Consider the following 27,563-nt stretch of genomic DNA (forward strand, 5'->3'; position numbering starts at 1 on the left):
AAGTCTTTCAGAATTTATTGTAATGGGATTTAAACTATTGCATTTTGCTTTAGATGTTTTATTTAAAAGTGAGCTCTTTTTAAATTATAATGTTTATTGTAGAAAATTTTAAATATACTGAAATGAAGAAAAACTACGTCTTTGGAACCCCACCCTCCATAGAAATAAAACACTGCCGGGCAGCCCCGGTGGCACAGCAGTTTGGCGCCGCCTGCAGCCTGGGGTGTGATCCTGGAGACCTGGGATCGAGTCCCACGTTGGGCTCCCTGCATGGAGCCTGCTTCTCCCTCTCCGACTCTGCCTGTGTCTCTGCCTCTCTCTCTCTGTGTCTATGAATAAATAAATAAAATCTTAAAAAAAAAAAAAAAAACACTGCCAATATGTGGGTGAATTTTTTTATAGTCTTTTTCTATGTTTTTTGAATTAGGAATCATATTGGACATTCTATTTTATGAATATGATATTTAGTAATGGTATTCGATACACCTTTAAGTATTTTTTGCATTACATGAAGTTGGTTGCTCTTTTATTTTCATAAAGGTTCTTAGGAAAAAACCATATATCATAGATTGTGTCTTATTCACAAATAATACTTTTGCTAACATTTAGCATTTTAATTAACTCAAAAGGAAGTGTTTTACTTGAATATTTGAATTGTGTGAAACTGTTCTTACTATGTTAGTGCATGAGACTGCGAAAATACTAACTTAACACAGGTGTGAAACTGATTATTCTGTTTACACTGTTAAATGGAGTAAATTGCTAAGGGAAGATAACCCAAATAGTGAAACAAAGGAAACTTCATAGTAGTTTTTAAAAATCAAGATATTAGTAAGCATGCTAGCATTCTTTTTATAAATGGTTAGCCCATTTGAGCATTTGGTTGATGGAAATCATAAATTTATAGTTCTTTAACTTAAGTGACTATAATTTTTTTATTCTGATAGTTAATGAAATCTAATTTAAACCATGTAAGACTTACTTTTTTAAAAGCTTCATTTTGTTACCACTGAATATATCTGCAAGATTAAAAAAAAAGCATTTCTTTTCTCACTTAGAAACATTTTTGTTAATGGTACATTTGAAGTTTGGCCATATTTAATTTTCCGAGGAGATAAGATAATGTGCCTAAAGCTCGAAGCTCAAATAGAGAAGTTTGCTGTCATTTACTCTTATTTACATATTGATGAAAAGTTGTAGTGTCACAGCTGTGGAGGTGAGATTAGTATTGAAAGTGACATGTACGCAACAAGAACAGGCTTAGTCATTCCAAAAACATTTGATGATCCTGTTTTATGAAACTGGTATATAACTGCCCCTAAGAATTCCTAACTTTTCTAGGCCTGTATCATTTAGAAGGTAAAGGAGGTTTTCATGTATGTGTATAATAAATTGGAACCAAAAACTTGTTAAGAATCAAAATCTGAATGCCCTTTTTGCTGGTACTTTATTGTTCATTTCCTCCCAGCCACTTCATTATGAATTTATTCTTGGTTATATGGAGCTGCTTTTAAATTTTTATGTTCTGGGACACCTGGGTGGCTCAGTGGTTGAGCATCTGCCTTCGGCTCAGGTCATGATCCTAGGATCGAGTCCTGCATCAGGTTCCCTGCAGGGAACCTGCTTCTCCCTCTGCCTGTGTCTCTGCCTCTCTCTCTATGTCTCTCATGAATAAATAATTTTTTTTTAAAAACTAAAAAAAAATAAAAATTTATGTTCTGACATAGCTTCATTAGTTTATTATTCCAAGAAAGTGGAAGTATTACATGGACATGGATAATAATTCAGGTGGTAGAAAGTAAAGATGCAAAATAATCACAGTCTCCCCACCTTTCATCCTGCCTCTTAGTCCTTCATCCCTGATCCTGACAATCAGACTCTGTCACGGGTTCTTCCCTGTCCTCTTGGCTACTCTCTGCATATGGAATCATCCAGGTGCGTGCTCTTCTGTTATTTAAACAAATGGTAGAGCATATTAGACAGTGGCACTTCTCTTACCCTTGTGATGATACGTTTTGGAGACAGTTCTAGTTCGCTGCAGGTAGATTGGCTGTACTCTTTTAGAAAGCTGGATGAGGGCAGCCCGAGTGGCTCAGCGGTTTAGCGCCGCCTTCGGCCCAGGGCCTGATCCTGGCGACCCGGGATGAGTCCCACGTTGGGCTCCCAGCATGGAGCCTGTTTTTCCCTCTGCCTGTGTCTGTGCCTCGTGTGTGTGTCTCTCATGAATAAATAAATAAAATCTTAAAAAAGCTGGGTGATCCTCAGTGTAATTAATGTTTCATAACTTAGCCCTTATGTATTTTAATGGCCATTTGCTGTCCATTTTTTGCTAATTTAAGCAACATTGTAGTACATATCCTTGTATATGTGCCTTTAATATGTGTAGGTTAGGGATCCCTGGGTGGCGCAGCGGTTTGGCGCCTGCCTTTGGCCCAGGGCATGATCCTGGAGACCCGGGATCGAGTCCCACGTCGGGCTCCCGGTGCATGGAGCCTGCTTCTCCCTCTGCCTGTGTCTCTGCCTCTCTCTCTCATTCTGTGTGACTATCATAAATAAATTTAAAAAAATAAAAAAAAATATGTATAGGTTAAATTTCGAGAAGTGCTAGGTCAAAGGCAGTGCACATTTTGAATTTCAACAGATTCTCCTAGATTGCTAAGGTTCTTCAGTGAATGAAAGTAGCTGCTGTCTGCTATAACTCAGAGCATACTGAGTTTGTTTGCCAGACAGGTTAAAAAGCCTGTTTCATTGTGTTTCTATTGCATTTTTTCCTCAAATGAGTTTTAAACTTTTAAGTTTTTAAAAGTTTAAAAACTTTTAAGTTTTAAGTTTTAAACTTAAACTTTCCTTTAAGTTTTTATGTTTAAAAGATTTTTATTTCCCTCTGTACTGTGTATAGCTTTTGCTAATTTTTCTATTTGATTGTAGACCTTTTAAAATTATTTTGGAGAGCTTTTACAAACAGTTGGTTTTGCACTGTTACAAATATTTATTCCCATTTTGTCATTTTATTACCCTGTGCTACATTTTTCTGTGTAGAAAGCTCTAACTTTCATGTACTCAAATTCTTAAGTAACTAATGACAAACAGTAACAAGACTTAATGTATGATATATTTTTCTTAGAGGAAATCTTCCACATGTCTTTTTTAAATTCTCATATTTTTATAGTGCTTTATTTATATAAAGCACACACACATATATAAATCTTAAGTCCCTGTGGGCTCTTTTTTGATATGAAGACTAGATACATTGTCCTTTATTTAGATCACAAAATTTTTGCTCGCATGTTTGTTGAACAGTATACTTCCTATATAGATTTTAAATGCCACCGTTATCACATGCTGAATCTATTTCCATGAGTCTCCCTGGAGACCCTCTAATGTTGACCTGTCTATTCATGCTTTAGCTTCATTAGTATAGGTCACCGTTTGTCTCAATGTTTGTGATGATTTAGGTGGCATATGAAGGAGCATTTTAAAAACTTAGCAGTTCTTATTTCAGTGTCCAATAGAAAAATATAACTAGGGTGTCAAAGCTGTGATTTCTCAAAGTGCTAGCTCATGATGAGGTTAGAGTTTAAGGAGCTTTGTGGTAAGCTAGGCATGCCAGCGACATGTCAGTATTCAGTGGTTGCAGTTTGGGATGTATGAATACATAATATGGGTCATATGTATAGTCTGTGTTGCTCGTGTGATTTCTATATACTGAATCGCGTTATGCTTTGTTGTAGGTTTGTTTATTTTTCTAGCAGCATGATGAAATTTCACTTTCAGAAGTTGATTGTTATTTACTAGTGTGAGCTACACTTAGGTATTAGGTAATAGGTAATAGCAAATTAGGATCATGCCTGTGTCTTTGTTTTTTTCCACCTGACTGCTGTGCCTGACATGCATGGTTTGAGTTTTATAACAACAGAAAATGTGTAATTTTAAGGCCTGAAGGTAAAGATTGTCTTATAAATTAAGGTACTAAGGATAATTAGGATTGTCATAATGTTTTCATTTATAATAAGGACCACATTTATGACCCACTGGAATTAGCTTTTTAGCTTTAGAAACTTAAAGCCTCCATAGGAAACACAAATTAAACAAATATGATAAAGATTTCTGAAACATGGTTTTTCATGCACTGGCTAAGACAATGAACCTGTCTCATTATGAGCCGGATCTCAGTGTGAAACCACCATGCTCAAACTTGATTTTTGAACCACACCCAACCTGTTAAACTTTTTGGGAACAAACAGGAAAGATTTCTAAATAGTCTGAAAGTAAGTGCAGAATGTGATGGTGAGTTAAAATGAAAAGCTGAGAACGCTTCATCTGGAGTATTATATTTAATTGCAAAGGCTAGAGCTGCTAATTGGGAAGATACACGAAAAGTTATGATTAAAAGTGGTGATTGGTAACAAAACAAATAATTGATGAGATTCCTTTGTCTAGTGAGTTAGTTCATTGTTCTCTTATAAATAAGCATGCTAGTTAATCTTCCAGGGAAGACAGAGTTGATGCTGCTCACTACCAACCAAGGAGCTCACTGATGCTTTGAAATCAGCAAATCCTTTGCTTGTCAGCTGTGAGCGGAATTAACAAGTCCATGAAGACTTTTTTGTCTGTCTCATAAATTAGGGGAAATCTTTTAAAATCCTGGGATCCCTGGGTGGCGCAGCGGTTTAGCGCCTGCCTTTGGCCCAGGGCGCGATCCTGGAGACCCGGGATCAAATCCCACGTCAGGCTCCCGGTGCATGGAGCCTGCTTCTCCCTCTGCCTGTGTCTCTGCCTCTCTCTCTCTCTCTCTCTGTGTGACTATCATAAATAAATGAAAAAAAAAAAAAAAAGAAAAAAAAATAAAATCCTTTGGTGACTTCGTGACAAACAGTAACACAGACTTAACGAATGATGTTGTGGAAAAAGCAAAAGCAGAGGTAGTACAGAACACCATGGTGGTTCAGTAACAGATTTGATCCAGTGTGTTCCAGCTCTAGAAACTGGACCCTTTCGTATCTGAAAGGCAGTCTTGTTCCTTTCCTGTCTTTAGGAGTAGTACCTAATAGGATGTCAGTTCATCACTCCTGTGTCAGGTGACGTCATCCTCTAGCTTTGTGAAGGTATGATAAGCACCCGTTTCTCCCCAGACTGAAAGCAGAAAGGTCTCCTCTTGACTGTCACTTCAAGAGGAACGTCAGGTCCTGTCGAATAAACCTTTTACCTAAAGCCATGGGAATTCCACCTGCATTGTGGCGGAAAGAATTGGGAAAATCTGGAAGGAAGTCTGTTGCATACCTTAGGTATCAAGTCAAGAGTGAAGGTCTCCAGAACATTCAGAAGATCGGGCCCTGGATGCTTTCCTGAAACTAAAGTTTGTTGAACCAAAGTCACACTTGGTGTTATGGTTAGGAATTCATTTTCAGAATCCAGTTCTGTCAGGGAAGGCTATTAAATAACATTTGCCTGATGTATTGATAAACATGTTAGCATTTTCTGTGTTGTCCAACATCAAAATTAAAAAATAGAATTATAAACTTATCCTCCTCTTAAACTTTACATAGCAACTCATACTCCTTTATTGTGATGATAAACAGTTCTTTTGCTTTAAGGGACTGTTTCTGATAGGTCTTTTCATAAATAAATTTATTAGGTTTTTCTTATAATTCATTGTTTATTTTTTAATTTAACTTAAAATTAAGGAACATTAAAATGTTCCTGCAGTTTTGTTTTCATTGTTTTATTTTTATTGTTTCATTTTTTAAAAAAGAATTTATTTATTTATTCATGAGAGACACACACACACAGAGAGAGGCAGAGACACAGGCAGAGGGAGAAGCAGGCTCCATGCAGGGAACCCAATGTGAGACTCGATCCCCGGTCTCCAGGATCACACCCTGGGCTGAAGGCCGCGCTAAACCGCTGAGCCACCTGGGTTGCCCATTGTTTCATTGTTTTATTTTCTGGAGTACCTTGTATTTGTGACAATAATCCTGTAGGGGTATATGATGGCCTTGTGACTTATTACTGGGGAGGTTTGCTTAGTCACTTGGCTGGTGTCTGCAGGGTTCTCTACTGTACATTCACTGTCTTTCCCTTAGTAGTAGATAAATATCTTGAGGAGGTACTTTGAGATCAAACAAATCCTGTTTTTCCTCAAACTTTTGCCTACTGATTTTAGCACACATCAGTAAATATTGTCTGCACCATTTGTTAACTGTGGTGTTTGGTGATTGTTTTCCTCTTTCCTTCTACATTTATTTCTGGAGAAGAGATTTTTCTTCTCTCTCATTTATATATTTACTTGGTCATTTATATAAATATGGAGACACAGATATACATTTTACCATATACATTAAAGTCCGATATTATCATTATTGCATAACCACATTCCATTCGTAAGACAGTATTGGAAAAACCCAAATCAAGGAGCAGAATCCAGAATATAAAAGAAAAAGGTGGAGGAACTGTTATAGATTGGTAGGGGTTAGGAAAAAATAGTAATTAAATGCAGTGTAGGCTCCTGGATGGGATCCTAGAATAGGCAAAAATCATTTAGTATAAAAATGAGTGAATTTCTAATAAAGTTTGTAGTTTAGTTAGTAATGTTGTGCCAATGTTAATTTGCTGCCCTTGCTAATTGTATCCTGGTTATGGAGGGGTAATGGGGTAAGAGAGAGAAGGGATAAGGAAACTCATTGCAACTGTCTGCAACTTTGTCTAAAATTAATTCAAGGTAAAACATTTTAAAAACCAGTTTTACCTTTTACCTTTATTCCTTCTAAATTTAATCCTTCAATCTTTACATTGGGTACAATACTAAGTATCAAGATTATAAAGAATAAGGCATAGGCCTTATTCTGAGGGAATTTGTAATTTATTGAAGGAGAAACAAATACAATTAAGGTTACCTTTACTCTTTTCTCTTGCCAGGTGCACTAAGATAAATGTTTTTCTCTTTTAAATAGACACTATTGTGTCTGTAAGTGATAAAATCCTAGAGCCTTTGCTAGGTAGATAATTCCAGACCCTAGTAAAGATTTAATATTACCAAGCTTGTGTGGTTTGAGCTTGGTTTGCAGGGGAGCATCCTCGGTGTCTCTTCCTGTGGGTGTGTGCCCTGTGAGGCTGCCTGTGGGCTCCCACAGCACACGCAGTCAGAGCCTGCTCCTTCCTGCTGAGAGGTCTCAACTTGCTGTCTGCGCATACTCTGATCATTCATTACTTGCTGTTTTAACTGACAGAGTTCAAGTTTCATTTTCTTATTTTTTGCCCTGAGCCTAAAAATGCACTCCAAAATAATCATACCCACACTAGCACTCCACATGTGCTGCAGAGTGATCTCCTCCAACATTTTGGAAACGGCGTCTGATCCCCATATTGGCTTCTATGATTTCATCTAGAGCAGATACCATCATTTTCTGCTTGGTGAATGGTAAGCCATATGTGCTAAGTACACTTCATGAACATCTTCTGGTCCAAGGCAATCTCGGTGCATTGGTGAACTCACCAGTTTATCGCGTGGAGGAGTGGGAGGGATGGTGGTCTTGTCGGGACAGCTTCACGGGGAGGACATTTAAGTGGAGTCTCACCTAAGATGAGCGGTACTTGCTCTGTGTGTGTTTCGGCGTCAAGAGGGAAGGAAGGCCAGATTGAGCAGAAGGGAGAAGGGCATTTGAGGCTTGAAGGACCGTCGGAGGGAGAGATGCGCTTGAGGCAGCATCAGGAGATGGTGTGAGAGGAGTAGTCGGGAGACAGAGGAAGAAATGTTCCTATGCTAAGGCTGTGTTTGAGCTTGATCCCTTAAAGTACACTGGTGGTTCTCAAATCAGATCCTCAGATAGGCTAACAAGAAATAGAAAATAAGGACAGTGGAATAGCTTTTCCATAATTTGGGTTAATTTAAATCACTGAGCATTGAGGAGATGATTCTTGTATTTGACGTTCAGTGATCTTTTAGGAAACGATTGAGAAGAGGTTGCAGTTTTTTCTTTGTTTTAAAGGATTGGCAGCCCTCCATGAGATGATATAGATAGGAGATGGGGAGTCACAGAAGGAGCTCAAGCTGAAGTGGTGGCTGATCCCTCCCTGTTGTCTTCATTACCTGTTTAACGTTCATTAATCCTGTGGACGTCTCAGTGGCACTGAGTTATACCTTTATTGTCATCTCCTTTCCATCCATCCTGTGGTGACACGGGGTCCATAGCCAGAAATAGAGCTCTCAGGTTCATCTTCACTCCCATGGGTAGTTGCTGAAGTCAGTTCCTCCCCAGCCCTGCTGCCTCATGCTCTCTTGGGATGTGTTCCCATCTCGTCATCCTACTGAACACATCCTTCCAAGTTGCCTCTCAAATTTTCCTTTTCTTCTGAGCTTTCTCTTAGTTGCTGAGGCAGGATGTGTCTTCTTTCCCCGCTCTTAAACCTGGCGCAGCTCTGTGTACAGGGGCACAGATTGTCTTCTTCAGGCTTCACCACTAGCGTCTAGAACTGTGTCTGGCCCACAATGCGTACTCAGTAAACAGGCTTTTTTCTCCCACCAGACTAGGAACCCCTTGCAAATGAGCAAATGCCTCACTTACTTTTAAAATCCCTGGTGCCTGGCATGATACTTGATTCCCTAAATATTTGTTGAATTGGTAAATGCACCTCAAATGTGCCTCATCTGAGTGTCTTTTGAATGAAGATGTTCTCCAAAACGGGGAACATATGGAGAAGCTGTGGTTCTGATCTGGAATTTGGTTACATATTTAAGAGCTCCATGTTGATAATTTACATAATTTATAGACATGGACTATGTGCCATGTCACACTTTTCTTTCTGTGCTGGGCTGGCTTTTCATGGCAACCTTTTGTCCTGATCCTTTTTATGGCTTAGTTTGTCTTTTCTAGACATTCTGTATTCATGTTTCTCAACACCACCTGCTCCCCATGCTTTCTGAACTTATATCAAGTTTTGAAGGTCAATTTTTTTTCCATGTCTTCCCTCTCCCCACCAGCCTCCTTTGTGAATATCTTCCAAGGTACCCCTGTATAATGAAGACAAAGAATTTGTTTTAATTTCTCAAAAGATAAAATAATAGTTATTCTTTTTCAAAGTATATAGTATACTGCTTAGTGGGCTAAGCTCTCGACCATCTGAGTTCAGATCCTGGATCTACCACTTTTAAGCCTTACTTTTTTTCATCTGTAAACAGGAAAAATAATAGTACTGACCTTGTAGGCTCCTTTTAAGGAATACGTGAATTAATCAAAGCCAAGGGCTTAGAGTGTTGCTTAGTGTATAGACAGAAGCCTTCAATCCCTGATAGTTTTCTGTGTGTGGCACATGTGGCCTCCTCTCCTTGTCCTTCCTGTGCTCTAGGGCACAGTGTATGGGTGTAGACAAATCAGTGTTGATGGCAGCTGGTCTGCAGTTCTTAGAGTCAACTTTGTGGTATGCCTAACTTGTAGGAGATTGGGTTGACCTCTCCCTGTAGACCGTTTTCTTTTGTCTGCACAATATTTAAGGAGCATACGTACCCTTTGAAAGGCCTTATTAGCATTTTCAAAAATATATCAGGGGTTTTTTTGGTGTGTATATCCAGTATTTTGGATTGGCTTGCTATACCTTTTTTTTTTCTACTTTTTTTTTTTTTTAAATGAATTATCTTTTAAGAAACTTTATAGTCCTTGAGCACAGGTAGGAGAAGTGACCTTCACATTTGTATGTCCTATGTCCTGGGATTTTCATCTTCAGATAATCAAAAGTTAAGAATATTCATCCTCAACATATTCAGCATTGCCTCTTGTGCTTTCATGGCTCCTCTCATAGCATGAGCTTCAAACTTAGAATTTCCGAGAAATTCCAGTATTCAGTTAGAATCTAATTTTGCTTTTTGATACTTAGTAGCTATTTTGATTTCTAAAATATTGCAACCTAGGTACTGTGTTGCAGTATCCAAAAGTGCTTTGCAGCTGTTACAGTTACTCCTTCTTTTAGACTGCTTTGTTTGACTTAAAGGAAATGTTTGTTTAGTCATTTCATAAGTATTTTGAATACCTACACATGCCTGGTGTTGAAGCAGATGAAAGCAATAATGTACTCGGGGAAAAGGAGGTACTTGAGCCTGTGAGGCTTTTAGATTAGCAATGACTAGGAGCTTATTTGTGTGTGGGAGTAAATCTAGTGACTGTTTTGCCAGCATCACCATATTTTTAAGGTAAAATGTTGGTTTAATTTTAAGAAATGTATTCTTTCATAGTTGTAACAGTATATACTATTTTAAGAAATCTTTACTTTTTAGCTTTAGCCAAATAATGAACAATATTAAATCTGGACAAATGGAGATAGAAAGAAAATAAATTATAGACACAAAACCTACCAGTTCTATTGATTAAAATGGATAATGGCTAGAAATTTTTATCTAGAAGCTTCCCATAATCCTGAACATCATAACTTTGCACTTTTTACATTAGATTTTCCATTCCCTCTCCTCCTTTTAGTTAATTAAAATTTAAGACAAAATTTTTTTCTGACTTTGGACATGTGGTAGATAAAGGCTTTTTATTTAAAATTCAAGAAATGAAATTTTCTATAGTGGAAAATATCTGGAGGATTTCTGTTCCTTTCTTTCCTCTTTTCATTGAAGTAAGCTCTGGGCCTCTGTGGGGCTCAAATTCATTCCCTGAGAACAAGAGTCGCATGCTCCATTGACTGAGCCAATCAGGTGCCCTGGATTTCTTTGGCTTTAAATTTTGTCAGTGAGAAACGTTTTATTCTACACACTGTTGATTCACATATCAATGTATAATTTTAAATTGGCTTAATTTCTTTTTGTTTTAAGATTTTATTTATTTATTCACGAGAGACACACAGAGAGAGACAGAGACCCAGGCAGCTGGAGAAGCAAGCTCCCTGCAGGGAGCCCGATGTGGGACTTGATCCCAGGATCTGGGATCATGCCCTAAGTAGAAGACAGATGCTCAACCACTGAGCCACCCAGGTGTCTCAATTACTTCCTTTCTGACACTATTTTGAGGTTGTGTTTTTGTTAAGAGATCTATGTTTATTCATTTTTATAATGACTCATATATAATGTCTTAGACTGTTAATTTTATTTTGGATTACATTTACAAAAATAAAATGCCCATATATTATAGATTGGAACAGTTCTGGGGGAAGGATTATCTTTAAATATTTTTATTATTTGAAATGTTTAAGTTTTCCATTTATTACTTTGGTTCCTTCTGCATACCATGTGTTTTTGTTCATAATTTAGTTTTACTTATGATGAAAGGAGAATTTTTAAAAATTCAGTAACAATACTGAATTTTGTTTCATCAGAAATTTTATTGAGATAATTGTAGACTACTATACAGCTGTTAGAAAGAATACAGAAAAGGCCGCCTGGGTGGCTCAGTCAATTAAGCGTCTGCCTTCAGCTCAGGTCTTGTGGGATCAAGCCCTGCATTGGGCTCCTTACCCAGCAAGGAGTCTGCTTCTCCCTTTTCCTCTGCCCCTACCCCTACTTGTGTTCTTTCTCACTCTGTCAAATAAGTAAATAAAATCTTAAAAAAAAGAAAGAAAGAGAAGAGTACAGAAAGGTCCTTTGTTCACATTGCCTGATTTCCCCTGGGAGTTATATTTTGCAAAACCGTAGTATGATCATCACAACTAGGATATTGACATTGATGTAAATCACTGATGATATTCAGATATTCCCGGTTTTACTTGAATTCTCTTGTGTGTGTAAAGAAATCATATTTTATTCTTAGAAAAGTACTGAAATACTAACTTTAATTAGCTCTGTGATCTGTTGGGGGGCTGTTTAACCTCTTGTGCCTCAGATTTCTCATTAAGTCACAGCGTTTGTATGATCTTTAGAATCCTTTTTGGGTCAAAAGATTCTATAATTTTGTATGAAGAGTATTTTAGAATTTGAAATTATAGCCTTTATCTTTTCTCTTTTTGTGTTTAGGAAGAAAAGGCTTCTCTTTTACATCGTACTCAGGAAGAAAGAAGGAAGAGAGAGGTAAAAACAGTTTTGTAATAGTCTCTTTAAGCATTTTCCATAGCACTTAAATAAGTCTTGGTTTTACTGTCATACATGTGTATAGATAGATGTATGTTATAGGTGACATAGCATATATTTTTATGTATATTAAACTACAGAAGCATATCTGGATTTTTTTTGGATTTTATAATGCATAATTTATTCTGGAATCAATGTGGAAAAGATTAACTAGAAGGGCAGTTTCCAGAACAGAGCGGGGAAACAGGCTCTTATAAAGTTTACTTGTGTGCATGGTATGGCTTCCAGAAGATCTAGAAATGCTTAGTATGTGATGTTCATGTTTTGCCAAGCAGAAGAACACTCACTATTAAGGCAAGTATCTTAACTATTTGTGAGGAAGGTAAATAAACAAATGGAGCTATTGACATTTGTTGTTTTATTCTTTACTTTTTATTTTTTTGTTTAATATATTCTTTATTTTACATGTCTCTCTGGTGACAATTTGTTAACATGGCTTTATTTTGTTGATTAATTAGCAATTATGATATTTTATGGCCTACTTTCCCAGATTTTTATTTTGTGTTGTTTTCTAATCATTCATTCATTCCTTTAACAAATATTAATTGAGAGCTTGATATGTTCCAGGTACTGTTCTGCTTGCTGGGTATATAAATAGTGAATAAGACAGATAATGTTCTTGCTGGGTTCTAGAGCACAGATGTTAACCAAGATATTGAGCCAGTGATATGTGCCATGAAAGCAGTGGAGCAAGGTGATAGTGACAGGGAAGGGTATTCAGGGAAGGACTCTCTGAGCTGGTTAGAGGGTGAAGAAGAAGCTGCTTTATGGAAAGCTGGAGGAAGAGCATTCTTGGTGAAGGAAATAGCAAACACAAAGACTTTTATTTTTTATTATTTTTTATTTTTATTTTATTTATTTATGATAGAGAGAGAGAGAGAGAGAGGCAGAGACACAGACACAGGAGGAGGGAGAAGCAGGCTCCATACCGGGAGCCTGACACGGGACTTGATCCTGTGACTCCAGGATCGCGCCCTGGGCAAAAGGCAGGCGCCAAACCGCTGAGCCACCCAGAGATCCCCAACATAAAGACTTTTAGGTGGGGTTTCTCAGCCTCAGTACTGTTGACATTTTTTGGACCAGATAATTCTTTGTTGTGGGGGCTTATCCTGTACATTGAAAAGTGTTTAGCAGCATTCATGTGTTCTACTCTACCCATTAGATGACACAGCACTCCCTCCCTCCAGGTAAGATAACCAAAAATGTCTCCAGAAATTATCCAATGTCCCCTGGGTGGGAAAATTGCTGACACTTGAAAATGACGGCTCAAACGAGAAGTATTTAAAGTATTGTTTGTTTATTGTCTTTTATGTTTTCTGAAACATTCTCAGTTCTCATCTCTTGAGTAGTGTTTCTGCTTCATTCTTCCTCTCCTCTTCTTCTTGGACTCAAATTATGTACGCATTTGACCTTTGCATTGTGGCATGTATGTCTCCTATGCTTTTCTGTATATTTATTCTTTTAAATATTTCTGCTTTGGTTTGGATATTTTCTTTTTTTTTAAATTTTATTTATTTATTCATGAGAGACACAGAGATGCAGAGAGAGAGGCAGAGACACAGGCAGAGGGAGAAGCAGGCTCCATGCAGGGAGCCTGATGTGGGACTCAATCGTGGGCCTCCAGGATCACACCCTGGGCTAAAGGCGGCGCTAAACCGCTGAGCCACCCACTCTGCCCTGGATATTTTCTTCTGACCTAACTTCTAATTTACAGATGATCTCGTTACTAGTGTCTAATTGTTACATATATCCATTGAATTCTGAATTTCAGATTTTATTTCAGTTCTAGAATTTCTTTGATTGTTTCATTTATTTCCCAGTTCTCTTGCCTTTAACTTTCATGAACATAGTTATGGATTATTAAAGATAATGTTTATACTCCAGTTTTGCATAACCTGTGGGGGTTTTTTTTCTGTTGTTTGTCCTCTTGATTTTTAGTTTTTGTTTTTTGCCTGGTTATTTTGATTGAAGACTGACAGTTTATATGGCAAAATGAAGAGCAGAAGAGCTCTCTTTTGGAGAGCATTACATTTTCTTTTGGTGGGCAATAGGTAGAAGGACAAATCACCTTTAAGTAATACAGGGTTTAGCTGGTATGCAGCTGGTCTTCAGTCCTTGTCAGGGTCAGTCTACCTCCAGTACACCTGAGATGGAGCCCTTAGGTCCTGGTCCCAGCCAGAGGCTAGAATGCTACCATGACTTCCTCCTTAGTGACAAATGAATGAAAAAAAAGTGTTTTGAAAGCTCACTGGACAATATATTATGGGTTTTTGTTGAAGTGCTCTTAGAATCATCATAGTAATGAATAGAGATTCCCAAAGTAGTTTTAAGCTCGGGGATTCCTTTGCTATAAACATTTGAAGTTCAGAAAATATACTTGCATGACCTAATTGATGTTCTGCCATCCCAAGATTGTAGGTGTGCATGTGCATTTCAAACCTGGCAGGTGGCCTTCATAGAAGACAGACACAGTGTCATGTGGTAAGATGAGTACAGGTTTCAGTGTCATACTAGAGTTTGAATTCTGAGTGTCTTACATCTTTCAGCATCATTTTATCTTCATGGAAATTTCAGCTTCCGTATCATAAAACCTGGAGTAGTAGTCATCTAAAATGATTGTGAAGTGTTAGGGCCAGCACATAGGAGCCTTTCAAACAGTGGTAGCTGTATTGATTACAATAGTGTGAAAAATAAATATTTTTGCTAGGTCACTGAAAATTTTAAAGAGTCTTAAGTCAATCAAAACTGGAGTTTTCTCTTTTGAGATAAGAAAAGTGGCTTTTAAAAATTGATGTTTGTGTTGTCTATATTCTTATTATATTTAAAACTGAAATTGGGATGGCTGGATGGCTCAGTGGATGCCTTCAGCTCACGTTATGATCCCAGGGTCCAGGGATCAAGTCCCACATTGGGCTCCCTGCAGGGAACCTGCTTCTCCCTCTGCCCATGTCTCTGCCTGTTTCTGTGTGTCTCTCATGAATAAATAAAATAAAATCTTTAAAAAGAAAATAAAAAACTAAAATTGTTGTTCTAAGTCTTACTGTACTGGTGGGATTCATTTTGGAAAACAGTCTGACAGTTCCTCAAATGTTAATTCCACTCCTAGGCATACACCCAAGAGAAATGAAAACCTGTATCCATACAAAACTTTTACATGAGTGTCCACAGCAGCATTATTTATAATAGCCCATAGTGGAAACAGCCCAAATGTCTATCAGGTAGTAAATGAATAAACAAAATGTGAGACGTTCATACAGTGAAGTATTAATTGGCCACAAAAAGTAGTACAGCTTAGATATATGGTACAACATGGATGAACCTTGAAAATAGCATGCATAGTAAAAAAAAAGTCAGACACAAAAGGCTATATATAATATGATTCCATTATAAGAAATGTCCAAAATAGTCATTGCCATACAGATAGATATTCGACTAATGGTTGCTGGGGATGGGGGGGACCCAGGGCTGGGATTGAGGAATGAGTGCTAATGGGTTCAGGGGGTTTGGAGTGGGTGATGAAAGTATTCTAAAATTGGACTGTGGTGATACTTGAACTTTGAATATTTTGAAAATTGGTGAACGATACACTTAAAAGAGTGAATTTTGTGTTATGTAAATTCTATAGCTTTTTTTTTTTTTTAAGTCTTTACTAGAAATGTCATTTCACTATGACCAATTGTTCCTTCCTCCCTCCCATTATGCAGGAGGAAAGGCGAAGATTGAAAAATGCAATAATTATACAGTCATTTATACGAGGCTATAGAGACCGGAAACAGCAAGTAAGTTTGCTTATAAACTGGGAAAGAATTAGAAAGGCATGCCAGAGCTAAGTGTGGCTTTGGAGTCTTAGAAATGGAATCTATTTTGTGGGTATTTTACTAAAATACACCTGTTTAATGAAAATTAATATTGATAATATTTCCCAAATAATTTCAGTGGTTTATGTTTACATAAAGATTTATAGGTAGAGGAGTTTTGAGGTGATTTTTAAATAATGAAATAGAAACATGGGCTGCAGCTAAAGGTTGAAGTTGGTGGAAGAGTCTTTTGGGGGGTTGAGGGGTCTTTATTCCATCCCAGGTTTTCTAGGTTTCAGTTCACTTTTCTTAAGAACTGCACGGGTACGGCAACCAGACTATGAGCCCCTGCTGCCATTCAGACCCCCGGGTACCCTCAGGCTGCTGCAGTGTGCAACTGCCTGTCACACTCATGTGTCATTTGTCTTGCCTCCAGCACGCCATCCAGAGAAGCGCCTTTGATCGCTGCGCCAGTGCTTCACAGTCAGGTGGCACTTTCTCTATTGCCAGTGGGCCCAACCTTACCCTTTTGGTAAGGCAGCTTCTGTTTTTCTACAAGCAGAATGAAGACTCAAAACGTTTGGTAAGTATTGCCTACACTTCCACTTATCGTAGTTTATGTGTTTTCCAGCGGTTTTGTTTGTTTGTTTGTTGTTTTTTAGTGGGGTCAGCTAACCCTCCAGCTAACCCTAATGCCTTTGTGAACTTCCCTCAGCCTGCTATATCATAGGTCATCTTTGTGGTGATGTGCTTTACCTCTTAAAGAGAGATCTAAATTGCCAGTAGGTATTTTTTTTCCATTTTTAAAATTATGATACATTTCAAATGTAAAAAAAAATAGAATCATATATTGAACCATCCACCGTGTACCCAGTACTGTGTCCATAGTCATCCATGCCTATCTCACCCAGAGCCCTCCATACCTGTGCCTCCCTATCAGTCAGCCATCATAAATCTTATAGCATATTATCTGTAAATACTTTAAAACTCTAACTTATAGGGTCTCGTTCTTGAAACATCCCAAGTATGACTGTAGTACTGTTAAATTTTGTAGGCTTTTGAAACTAATGGTGATGAGGAATGGTGTTTGAAAATAAGGATGGGTGTGTAGATGAATGAACTTTTTAAAATGCAACTTGTTACTGTGTCCCATTTCTCAGAAAATATTAAGAGGTTCCTATGTAAATTATTAGGTTAAATGTGTGTTTATTCTTAGGAATTCTTCTTTACTTGTAATAAAAATTTCAAATTATATTAAAAGATGGTATACAGGGATCCCTGGGTGGCGCAGCGGTTTGGCGCCTGCCTTTGGCCCAGGGCGTGATCCTGGAGACCCGGGATCGAATCCCACATCGGGCTCCCGGTGCATGGAGCCTGCTTCTCCCTCTGCCTGTGTCTCTGCCTCTCTCTCTCTCTCTCTCTCTCTGTGACTATCATAAATAAATAAAAATTTAAAAAAAAAAAAAAAAAAAGATGGTATACAGGGACGCCTGGGTGGCTCAGCGATTGAGCATCTGCCTTCAGCTCAGGGCATGATCCTGGAGTCCCAGGATCGAGTCCCACGTCGGGCTCCCTGCATGGAGCCTGCTTCTCCCTCTGCCTGTGTTTCTGCCTCTCTCTCTCTGTCTCTAATGAATAAATAAAATCTTTAAAAAGAAAAGATAGTATACAATGAAAAGTATGTCTTCCATACTACAACCATACATACTGGAAAGATTCCCCATAAGAAATATAAATACACAAACACTTTATTGCTTATCTGGTGTTTGGCTTTAAAACCCAACATTCTTTCCTGAGTTGGGCTAGCCTGGAACCTGGGAAGAACTTGCCATAAACTAGAGACAGTCTAGAGAGGCAGTGAAAGTGGCTTCATTTGCTCATTCTAGACTTTCCTTAAGTACAGGCTGTCTTCAGGCCTTCTATCTGAAGTTCATAAGAAAATGAACCAGAGAAGTACTGTAGTAGATAATCAGGCTTGCTCTCTGGGACAGTCCATTGCCACCTTCATGTAGTCTAGTCTTACAGATTGAGAGATTGCTAAGGAGCACAGACATGCAGGTGCTGTGGGAGGTGTTGGTCATTTATGCCTCTCCAGAGCACCCCATTCCTTTGCAGAACTGCTCCTGCATGCTCATGTGTAAGGGCCAGTCCACAGTCCCCGCGTTACTGGTTCAGCAGCCATTCATTCATGCATAGTTTGGGGATGAATATGTGTTTGTTGCCAGGCCTTAGGCCAAACACAGCAAATTGCTCATGTGCGGATTCTGAACTCCTAAATAAAATTAAATGTCATCAAACCTGGTTAATAGAACAGAAGTGTGGGATCCCTGGGTGGCGCAGCGGTTTAGCGCCTGCCTTTGGCCCAGGGCGCGATCCTGGAGACCCGGGATTGAATCCCACTTCGGGCTCCTGGTGCATGGAGCCTGCTTCTCCCTCTGCCTATGTCTCTGCCTCTCTTTCTCTCTCTGTGATTATCATAAATAAATAAAAATTAAAAAAAAAACATTAAAAAAAAATAGAACAGAAGTGAACTCAAATGTTTATTCAGTTTGCAAACAAAAATGCAAGAACAACAAATTAATCCTGTGTAGGGAAAGAGTCTCCCTGCTCCAGTCTTCATACTCCCTAATTACCCCCTAGGAGCCAGCATGGTGCCACTTTTATGTTTTTCTAAGACATTATATGCAAAGCTAGGTATATACTATGCCTTCCTCATTTCCTTCCTTTATTTACTTATTATTACTATTATTACTTTAAATATAGTCTCTGATAAAATAGTATACTCTGATTATATTTTCTTTTGTGTTCAGGTTTATTTAATTATTTCAGAGTTCATAATTGCCTCACTTTTGTTTAACTTCCTTTGAGTTTCTTGATAAAGTTGCCTTCCACTTTTGACAGTACTGTAAAATGCTTCTTAGTATAATTGTCCATGATTAAAGATGTCAGGTAGTCAGAAGCTCTGTTTCCCTGGAGCTAGCCTTCTTGGATTCTAGGAAATTTTTGTGTCATTATCTTGGAAAGGTCACTTGCTTTGCTTCAGTTTTAGATCCTCCCTCCTGATTCCATTATGTTTTTGCTTTCTTGATTTACTCCCTCATTTTATTGGTACATATCCTCAGTTGACTTCCTGAGAAATAAGGTGTTTTTAAAACTTTACTCATCTGCATTTAGTAAATAACAACAAAAAGTTAGGCCAAATAAGTGTTTAATGTAGTGATCATACAACTTTCTGGATGTTGTTGGTACATTTTTCAGGGTTGTAAAATACAGAATCAAAACTCAGTCTGGGGGCCCATGGGTGGCTCAGTTGCTTCAGCATCTGACTCTTGTTTCTGGCTCAGGTCACGATCTCAGGATTATGAGATCAAGCCCCGAGTTGGACTCCATGCTCAGCTTGAGATTCTTTCTCCCTCCTGCTTTGCCCTTCTCCTTTGCACACTCTCTCCCCCCTCCGCCCATCTCTAATTAATTAATTAATTAATTAAAATCTTCAAAACAGTCCAGAGAGTGTTTAAATATCACTACTGCTTTGAGTTTTTTAATTTCATAAAGCAACTTGAAACATAATTACTAGATTAACATATTGACAGCCTTATTCTTGAAGTTCCTACAATTGCCCTTTAGATTTTGATAATGTTTAGTTACTGTTTTTGCTATTTTTATTTGTTAAGATGGTTTGCAATTAGAATGAACTGCAATATACTATACCATCAGATAGTATAGATAGTATTGTATCCTGTTGATTCTTGAGAAAAATATGGGCAGGGTAGCTCCATACACCTCAAGAAGAAAGCTTATGTATAAGCAAATTCATATTTGGAATGGGTCATAGAGTTCTTTCCACCCAACCTAGGACCTATTGTAATTTGTTTTATGAAACACTTTTGCATTTGTATTTCGTCTGATAACATTTTATATGAAAGAAGTGCTGCTGTCAAAGGAGAAATTCCTGAAAGATAACACGCAAAGAAAAGATTCTGTGGCATATTTGCAAATAGCCACTTTTAAGAGGCTGTGTTAATTTTAACTGGTTCTAAATGAGTCTTATGAAATTAACAAGTAAGTAACAGTTGGTTTTACAAAAATTATAGCACAGAAAATAGAAAAGATTCGTTGTTGAGTATTGAGTTTTCAAAATCACTTATGGTAGCTACGCCCATAGCAGATAGGCTTCCTGGGTGCAAGTTAGATATCTTACATTTGCTGAGTTCACTGACTAGTCATTGTGTCCAGGAGAATGGGGAGTTCTGGACACCCTGGCATATCCCTGACTTTTTTTTCCCTAACTCTACTGAGGCATAGTTGGCAAATAAAATTTAAAGATATTTAAAGGGTGCACCATAATGATTTGACATATGTTAGCATTATGAAAGGATCTGTCCCATCTCTGTTTCCTCACATATTATGTACCTGAGCTTTTACTGGGTATAATAGAGCTATATGATCACCTTTCCTACAAAAATTTCATAGGGAAGGGGAATATCCAGTAGGAAAGGATGCTGGAGACACAGAGGCAAAAGGTAAAGAAACAGAGATCCTTGTGTACCTCATGATTAATACTATATTTCTCATGTTTTTTTTTTTACTGTGGATTACTGATTTTTGGAAATGAATGGTTTTATTTCAGATTTATTTTATTTTATTTTTTTTAAGATTTATTTATTTATTTGATATATATAGAGAGAGTACAAGTGGGCAGAATGGCAGGCTGAGGGAGAGGGAGAAGCAGGCTCGCTGCTGAGCAGGGAGCCTGATGTGGGGCTTGATCCCAGGACCCCAGGATCATGACCTGAGCCAAAGGCAGATGTCCAACCAATGGAGCCACCCAGGTACCCCTTATTTCAGATTTAGATGAGTTTTAAGTGTACTTTGTTTTAGTAGTAAATTTAGTGATTTAGCTTACTGATGTACTATTTTAAGATGGAAAATCTAAGACAGGAGGTATATGTTACAATATAAAACCTCATTTAGAAGATTTACTTTTTATCATATTTTAATTATTTACCACTTAAGGAAATTTGGAATGTTATATAATATAAACAAGAAGTTTTTTATGGATTGAGAATGATCTGTATGTTTTGCTATTTCAGATATGGATGTATCAGAACTTAATTAAACACAGCTCTCTGTTTGTCCAGCAGTTGGATGGATCTGAGAGACTTACGTGTTTATTTCAAATAAAGAGGTTGATGAGCCTCTGTTGCAGGTAAGTCAGCAGCTTATCAAAGGTGTGGAAAGTCTTGAGGAGCTCTTTAAACTTCTCACACTATGTTTGTGATCTTTGATTTATCTGTTCTCCCTCTATGATTGTGCATTTTTCATCTCTACAAACCCAGTGCCTGCATGCTATTTGGCACATAACAAGTTCTCCATAGGAAGTGTGCGAGACAAATGTGATTATTGTCTGGTCTATCCTCGAGTCATGCCTGTTTTCAGAGACATCTAGTACTAGAACAGACTGGCTCAAACACTTAACCATAGCAAATGAAAGTTGTTTGCAGGAGCTTGGGATAACATTTGCTATCCAGTAAGTATGTGAATACTTTTTGTTTGTTTGTTTTTTACAGGTTATTGCAAAACTGTAATGATGACAGTTTGAATGTTGCACTTCCAATGAGGATGCTTGAGGTGTTTTCATCTGAGAATACTTATTTGCCTGTTTTACAAGACGCTAGCTATGTGGTGTCCATAATTGAACAGATTTTGCACTACATGATTCAAAATGGTAGGTGGCAGGTGGGATTGGGGCTGTGCTTAGGTAGGATGTTGTGTCGGGTTTGAACACTTGGTCTGAACACCAAGAGTGACTATAACAGGGCACTGTTAAGGGAAGCACATGCTGGAAGCGCTGGTGCCAATATTGGTCTTCAGCCCTCCGCACCCCAAATGTCTTTACATTTTCCTGATGCTTGAAAATGAAGTAAATGAGTGTATGCTTCCAGAAACTCTTCTGGTTATGCATCTCTCCAGCAGCCAGTCCTCCCATGGCTGGGCAGCCAGCCGGGTCCTGAGTTGGTAGGTGTGGTGGTGCCCCAAGTACGAGGGAGATCACCAGAATGGCCTTAGTAGAAAGTCAGTCTTCACATCAGTTCAGTAGAGGAGAGCAAGATATTTAGTCTGAATTTTCTTACTGCCTGGCTGTAAATGCTTTTATGCATGGACGCTCTTCTGATAATGATTCTGATTATATAAAGTATAATAATCTAAATCTGAAATTCCTCTGAGGACACATTTGTGGCACTGTTCTGGAGAAAGACTATGAAATACATATGATATCTAAAACTTTTATGATGAATTAAGCAGTGTAAGACAAAAATTGAAAAATCTGACTTCCAGTGTTCTCACAGGTAAAAAGTCAAACACTCCAGGGCTTGGACTTCAGAAGTATTAGCATTTAAAAAATATGTATGTTATTGGTCATAAGAGGAGCAGTATAATTTATATCCACTATAGATATTTCTAGAAGGCAGGAGTCACTGGTGAAAGTGAAAAATAAGTTTCCTTTTGTTTTCCAGAAGTGATGGACTAATCTAGACTAAACCTCACTAATTTAATCCTCAGTACTAAAACTGTAAAAATTAAATTCGTATACATCGCAACTTTAGCATTTGGCTTAGGTTTAAAATAAAAAAAGAAACCTTTGTTGAAAAATTAGGGAGTCAACTAAAATAGAATTTGATCTTTTAAAAAACAAAGCTATGGTAATTAGAAATCATTCCTTGAATCAATGCATTATTGTGTATACTGATTTAAAGCTAAGCAATCCGTGAGTTTTTTTTCTTGTTTTCTAAAAGCATGAAGAACATAACTCAGAAATGCATTATTTTGAAATGTGTCTATAAGTAGAAAGTATGTCACAGTCTTGCAGTGAAAGTGCTGCTTTTGGCACCTTCTGTGGTGACCTGCAGAGTTATATCAGTTTCAAGTGTGCTGTCAGTATGTTTAAATCCATGAGTTCAACATATTTTTTAAAAACCAAAAACTAAATATTAGAGGATGCTGAAGAATCAAATGAAAACCATCACAGTATATGGACCTTACTTGGATCCTGATTCAGGCAAACTAGTTAAATAAAATTTATAGCAAGAGAGAGTTGGAGACTTGAACACTGACTAGATGCTTGTGATAGCAAGAAATTAACAATTTATTTTAGCTGTCATTAATGGTATTTTTAAGAAAAATAAAGTCCTTTGATGACACAATGAAATAATTATGTCTTAGATTTGCTTTCCAGCTTATGGAGGAGTGGGTGATGGGTACATGGAATTTATAGACCATTTCAGGGTACTTATGTATTTAACTTTTCCTTAATAAAACAGTAGAAGGGGTGCCTGGTTGGCTCAGTCTGTGGAGCATGTGATCTTGATCTCAGGGTCATAAGTGCAAGCCCCTCATTGGCTGTAGAGATTACTTTAAAAAATTAGTAAATTGGGGGAAAAAAGCCATTGTTGAGCTAGTAATTTTTTTTTAAAAAAAAAAAGGAAAGTTGAAGAAAAATTAATTTAAATTTGGACCTATGGAGATTTATAAAAAGCATATAAAAATTGATATTTTTTTCCCTCATTATGATTAAGATACCAAATTCTAAATATGTGTTTTTCCTTTCTTTTAGGGTATTATAGATCTCTCTATTTGTTAATTAACAGCAAGCTTCCATCAAGTATTGAGTATTCTGATTTATCTCGAGTTCCTATAGCAAACATTTTGCTAGAGAATGTTCTGAAACCATTGCACTTTACTTACAACTCCTGTCCAGAAGGTGCAAGGTGAGAATGGGATAATTTACCAATTGTGTAAATTCACAAGGTCTCTATCTAACAAAAACTTTTACATGGATGCTATTTTACATATAGAGTTAAGTCAAATTTTTACTTTATTAATGTGACTCAGTTTAAAGAAAAAGTTTACTATTTGTTTGGCCTGTACCCTAATATAAATGTATAATTCTAATGACCTGGTTATTTTCCTGTTCTAGTAGCTATTGAGGGATATAAAAACATGGCAGAATTTTCTCAATAGGGAAGGCCCAAAATCAGTTAGTTTCAGGGCAATTTAGTTGATATTGAATGCTGACCTTCAATTAATTTGGAAAATAATATTTTGAAAGTTAATTTTAATCAGTGATTTAATGAACAATATGTTTTGATGAAAACTTGCATTTTTCTTTTTCAGGCAGCAAGTTTTTAGCGCCTTCACTGAGGAGTTTTTGGCAGCACCTTTTACAGATCAGATTTTTCATTTCATCATTCCAGCCTTAGCGGATGCACACACTGTTTTCCCTTACGAGCCCTTCCTGAGCGCGCTGTTGTTACTGGAGAGCAGACGCTCCGGGACGAGCAGCAGGACAAGCAGCAGGGCACCGTGGCTCTTCTTCTTTGTCTTAACTGTTGGCGAGCAGTATCTAGGTATGAGATCCAACATGTGTTTTCCCTCACTTCCCATGTACACAGTATTAGCACATAGAAATCAAGAGAAGGGAATCTGGTGACAGTTGTATGTTGTCAAGGCTGCTTCTGCTGGGGAGTGGGGTGGGGGGGGAGGGGGAGGGTTTCTTGGAAGAGTGCTCAAGGTCTCAGCAGTGTCCCCAGGGAAGGTTTCTAGGCACATAAAAAAATCCGATTCAGGGGTGTCTGTCAAGCTCCATTGGTGGAACATGCAGCTCTTGATCTCAGGGTTGTGAGTTCGAGCCCCACCTTGCATGTAGAGATTACTTAAAAAAAAAAAAAAAAAAAAAGCCTGATTCAGATTCATGTTACAAGGCCACACAGATTAGAAAGAATTTTGAGGTTGAATAGGAGAATTCCTGTGAGCACAGGGATGTTATCCCCATTTGTGCTGAACTTCTAATATGCACCTATCCTAGAATTATTGCATCTTTCTCTGATGTAGTTTAATACATACATCTATACATGAATTACTAGAATTTTGATAATAAGTTCTGATTGGAGATGTCTCTGAATATAAGAAAAATGATACCTGAGTTTTCCAGTTTCTGTTTAATCACTTTTAATGAAATATTACAACTGACTGTTTTACAAAGGGACCCTCTCTGAGGAAGGACTGCTGGTGTATTTAAGAGTACTCCAGACCTTTCTTTCTCAGCTACCAGTTTCACCGGCCAGCACGAGCTGTCAGGATTCAGCCAGTGACTCGGAAGATGAGGGTGAAGAGGCAGACAAGCAGCCAAGCGCTCCTGTAAGCTCCTGTGGGCCTGGGGGTCAGAGAACAGATTATACTGCACGCCACTCCATCTAAGTAATACATTAAAGGCTTCAGACTGCACATGGAGTCTCTTCCCTCTACTGCCACCCTGCCCTTCCAGAGATGACCATCCTGGCCACTGGGGACTGGGGATGCTCTTCTACCCAGGATGCACCTTCTCTTGCCCGTCCATACAACTATATGTGGGGATACATAGTTGTGTAGGTTTTTTATTCAGAGTAGGCCATGCTGTATATTAATCTAATTGTTACTTAGGAAGTTTTCCTAGAAGGGAAATTGTGTTAAGGTTAAAAAGTTCCTGGTTCTCACGAAGGGCCCTTACTGTGTGCCAAGCACTGTTGTATTTTTATTTTATTTTATTTTATTTTATTTTATTTTATTTTATTTTATTTTATTTTTTTATTTTATTTTATTTATTTTATTTTATTTTATTTTATTTTATTTTACTTTTTTTAATTTTTTTTTTTAAAGATTTTATTTATCCATTCATGATAGACATAGAGAGAGAGAGGCAGAGATACAGGCAGAGGGAGAAGCAGGCTCCACGCAGGGAGCCCGATATGGGACTCGATCCCGGGACTCCAGTTTCGCACCCCGGGCCAAAGGCAGGCACTAAACCGCTGAGCCACCCAGGGATCCCCGCACTGTTGTATTTTTAAGAATTTATAGCAGCTTTATTGAGATACACTTGACCATGAAATTCACCCTTTTAAAGTGATGTTCAGTTGAGTGATTTCTCAGTATATTAACCTAACCATAGCCACCACCACTCTGGTAAAGCATTTTCATTGTCTACACAGAAACCCACACCCATCAGCAGCCACACCCTCCCCCTTCTTACCCTATCTTGTGAACACCAGGTAATGTCTCCTGTTAATTTTTGGCAGTTTTGTAGATGACAAAAGTTGTGATTTATTTGAAAATGAATTTTGAGTGCATGGTCACATATACTCTCTATGCCACCCCACGTTTTCTCACCTCGCCTGGTTTGCTGTGTATTTTCAAGGAATAAAAAGCTTTGTATCATACACACACAATGTGTGTGTCTTCAGTGATACCTCTTTTTCTTTTAATTACAGAACTGAAATAACTTGAGATATGGCTGTAATAAGTTTAAATATTTTGTTGTTGTTAGGAACCTACTCAAGAGGCTCAGGTTTTCCAGAGGACCAGAGGAAGTAAATCTTTAGGATCTTGTGAAGTGAAAGGATGTGTTAGTACTGCCTCTGATACAAATAGTTTGATTAGCAAAGTTTGTTTTAAAAAGTAACAATAAGAAGAAACAGATGAGTTGTTGCCCCTTACAGCTAGGGGAAGGGTTAATTGCAAAGGGGCAAAACTGAGTGTTTTGGTGGAAGCTGGAAATCTTCCATCTGTCAGAATTCAGAACTGCACACAAAAATGTGAATTTTTATATGGCTAAAAAAAGTGGGATTCTATAGATGGAATGTTGAGAAAATTTTTGTTTTTAGAAGACACTTTTTTGGGCAGCCCGGGTGGCTCAGCGGTTTAGCACCGCCTTCAGCCCAGGGCCTGATTCTGGAGACCCAGGATCGAGTCCACGTCAGGCTCCCTGCATGGAGCCTGCTTCTCCCTCTACCTGTGTCTCTCTCTCTCTCCTCTGTCTCTATGAATAAATAAATAAATAAATTTAAAAATATGTATTTTTTAAAGCCCATAAAACTATAGATGAATATATGGCTTAGAGCTTTTTTTTTTTTTTTATAGATTTTATTCATTTATTCATGAGAGACACAGAGAGACAGGGGGGCAGAGACACAGGCAGAAGGAGAAGCAGGCTCCTCTCAGGTAACCCAATGCGGGACTTGATCCCTGAACTCCAGGATCACACCCTGTGCTGAAAGTAGAGCTCAACTGCTGAGCCATCTAGGTGGCTCTGGCTTAGAGCTTTTAAAGTTTTTGAATGAAAGACTTTGACATGTAAACCATTTCATGGGTTAGGCATCCCATAAAGTCATTAAAATTTTTTTTTGATAAACCGCAAAAAAAAAAAAAGTATAGCTTGATTTTGTTACTTATATTTGTGAGAATTTTTACTATATTTTTCTTTCTTTATATACAAGGGTTTCAAGGTCTGTATTAATATATGACTTATTTCTCTCTTTCATTTTTTTTCTCTTCATTTTTCCTTTGCATTATCATCTCTCCCTTCCTGTCCACATTTGGGTTCAGAGCCATTGACACAGGTATAGGCCAGGTACTCACAGATTTGACTCCAAATCTCTTCTATATTTTTCTGTCAGATGTTTTGATGGTTGCTTGCATCCTGCCTCTTTTTTCCTATGATGATTATGTAGAGTCTAATTGATTAAATGAGATTTTTCCAGAGTCAAATTTCATATAAACTCTTAGGTTTCTATATCGGTTTAGTTCTGGTTTGTGTGTAATGTATTTTAAATAGGTACAGTACAAAAATAGTACCAACATACTTTTTTCCTAACTTCCTTTATTAGGTGCATCTTATTTAC

The 27,563-nt window shown here is 37.8% G+C and overlaps 1 protein-coding gene across 6 annotated transcripts in view; it reads left to right on the forward strand.

Annotated features, from left to right (window-relative positions):
- The window catches only part of UBE3C (ubiquitin protein ligase E3C), a 126,034-nt gene that overhangs the window by 16,446 nt on the left and 82,025 nt on the right, over window positions 1-27,563 (forward strand). For 5 of the 6 annotated variants that reach the window (XM_025450798.3, XM_049094612.1, XM_049094613.1 and 2 more), the window contains 8 exons: window positions 11,939-11,992; window positions 15,757-15,831; window positions 16,286-16,432; window positions 20,943-21,058; window positions 21,420-21,577; window positions 23,465-23,618; window positions 24,025-24,257; window positions 24,893-25,047. In XM_025450798.3, coding sequence (XP_025306583.1) covers window positions 11,939-11,992; window positions 15,757-15,831; window positions 16,286-16,432; window positions 20,943-21,058; window positions 21,420-21,577; window positions 23,465-23,618; window positions 24,025-24,257; window positions 24,893-25,047 — 1,092 coding nt within the window. The remainder of the gene's footprint in view (window positions 1-11,938; window positions 11,993-15,756; window positions 15,832-16,285; window positions 16,433-20,942; window positions 21,059-21,419; window positions 21,578-23,464; window positions 23,619-24,024; window positions 24,258-24,892; window positions 25,048-27,563) is intronic. The other variant, XM_025450848.3, reaches the window with a different exon arrangement.

Source organism: Canis lupus, chromosome 16 (assembly GCF_003254725.2).
Source record: "Canis lupus dingo isolate Sandy chromosome 16, ASM325472v2, whole genome shotgun sequence".
Classification (NCBI taxonomy): domain Eukaryota; kingdom Metazoa; phylum Chordata; class Mammalia; order Carnivora; family Canidae; genus Canis; species Canis lupus.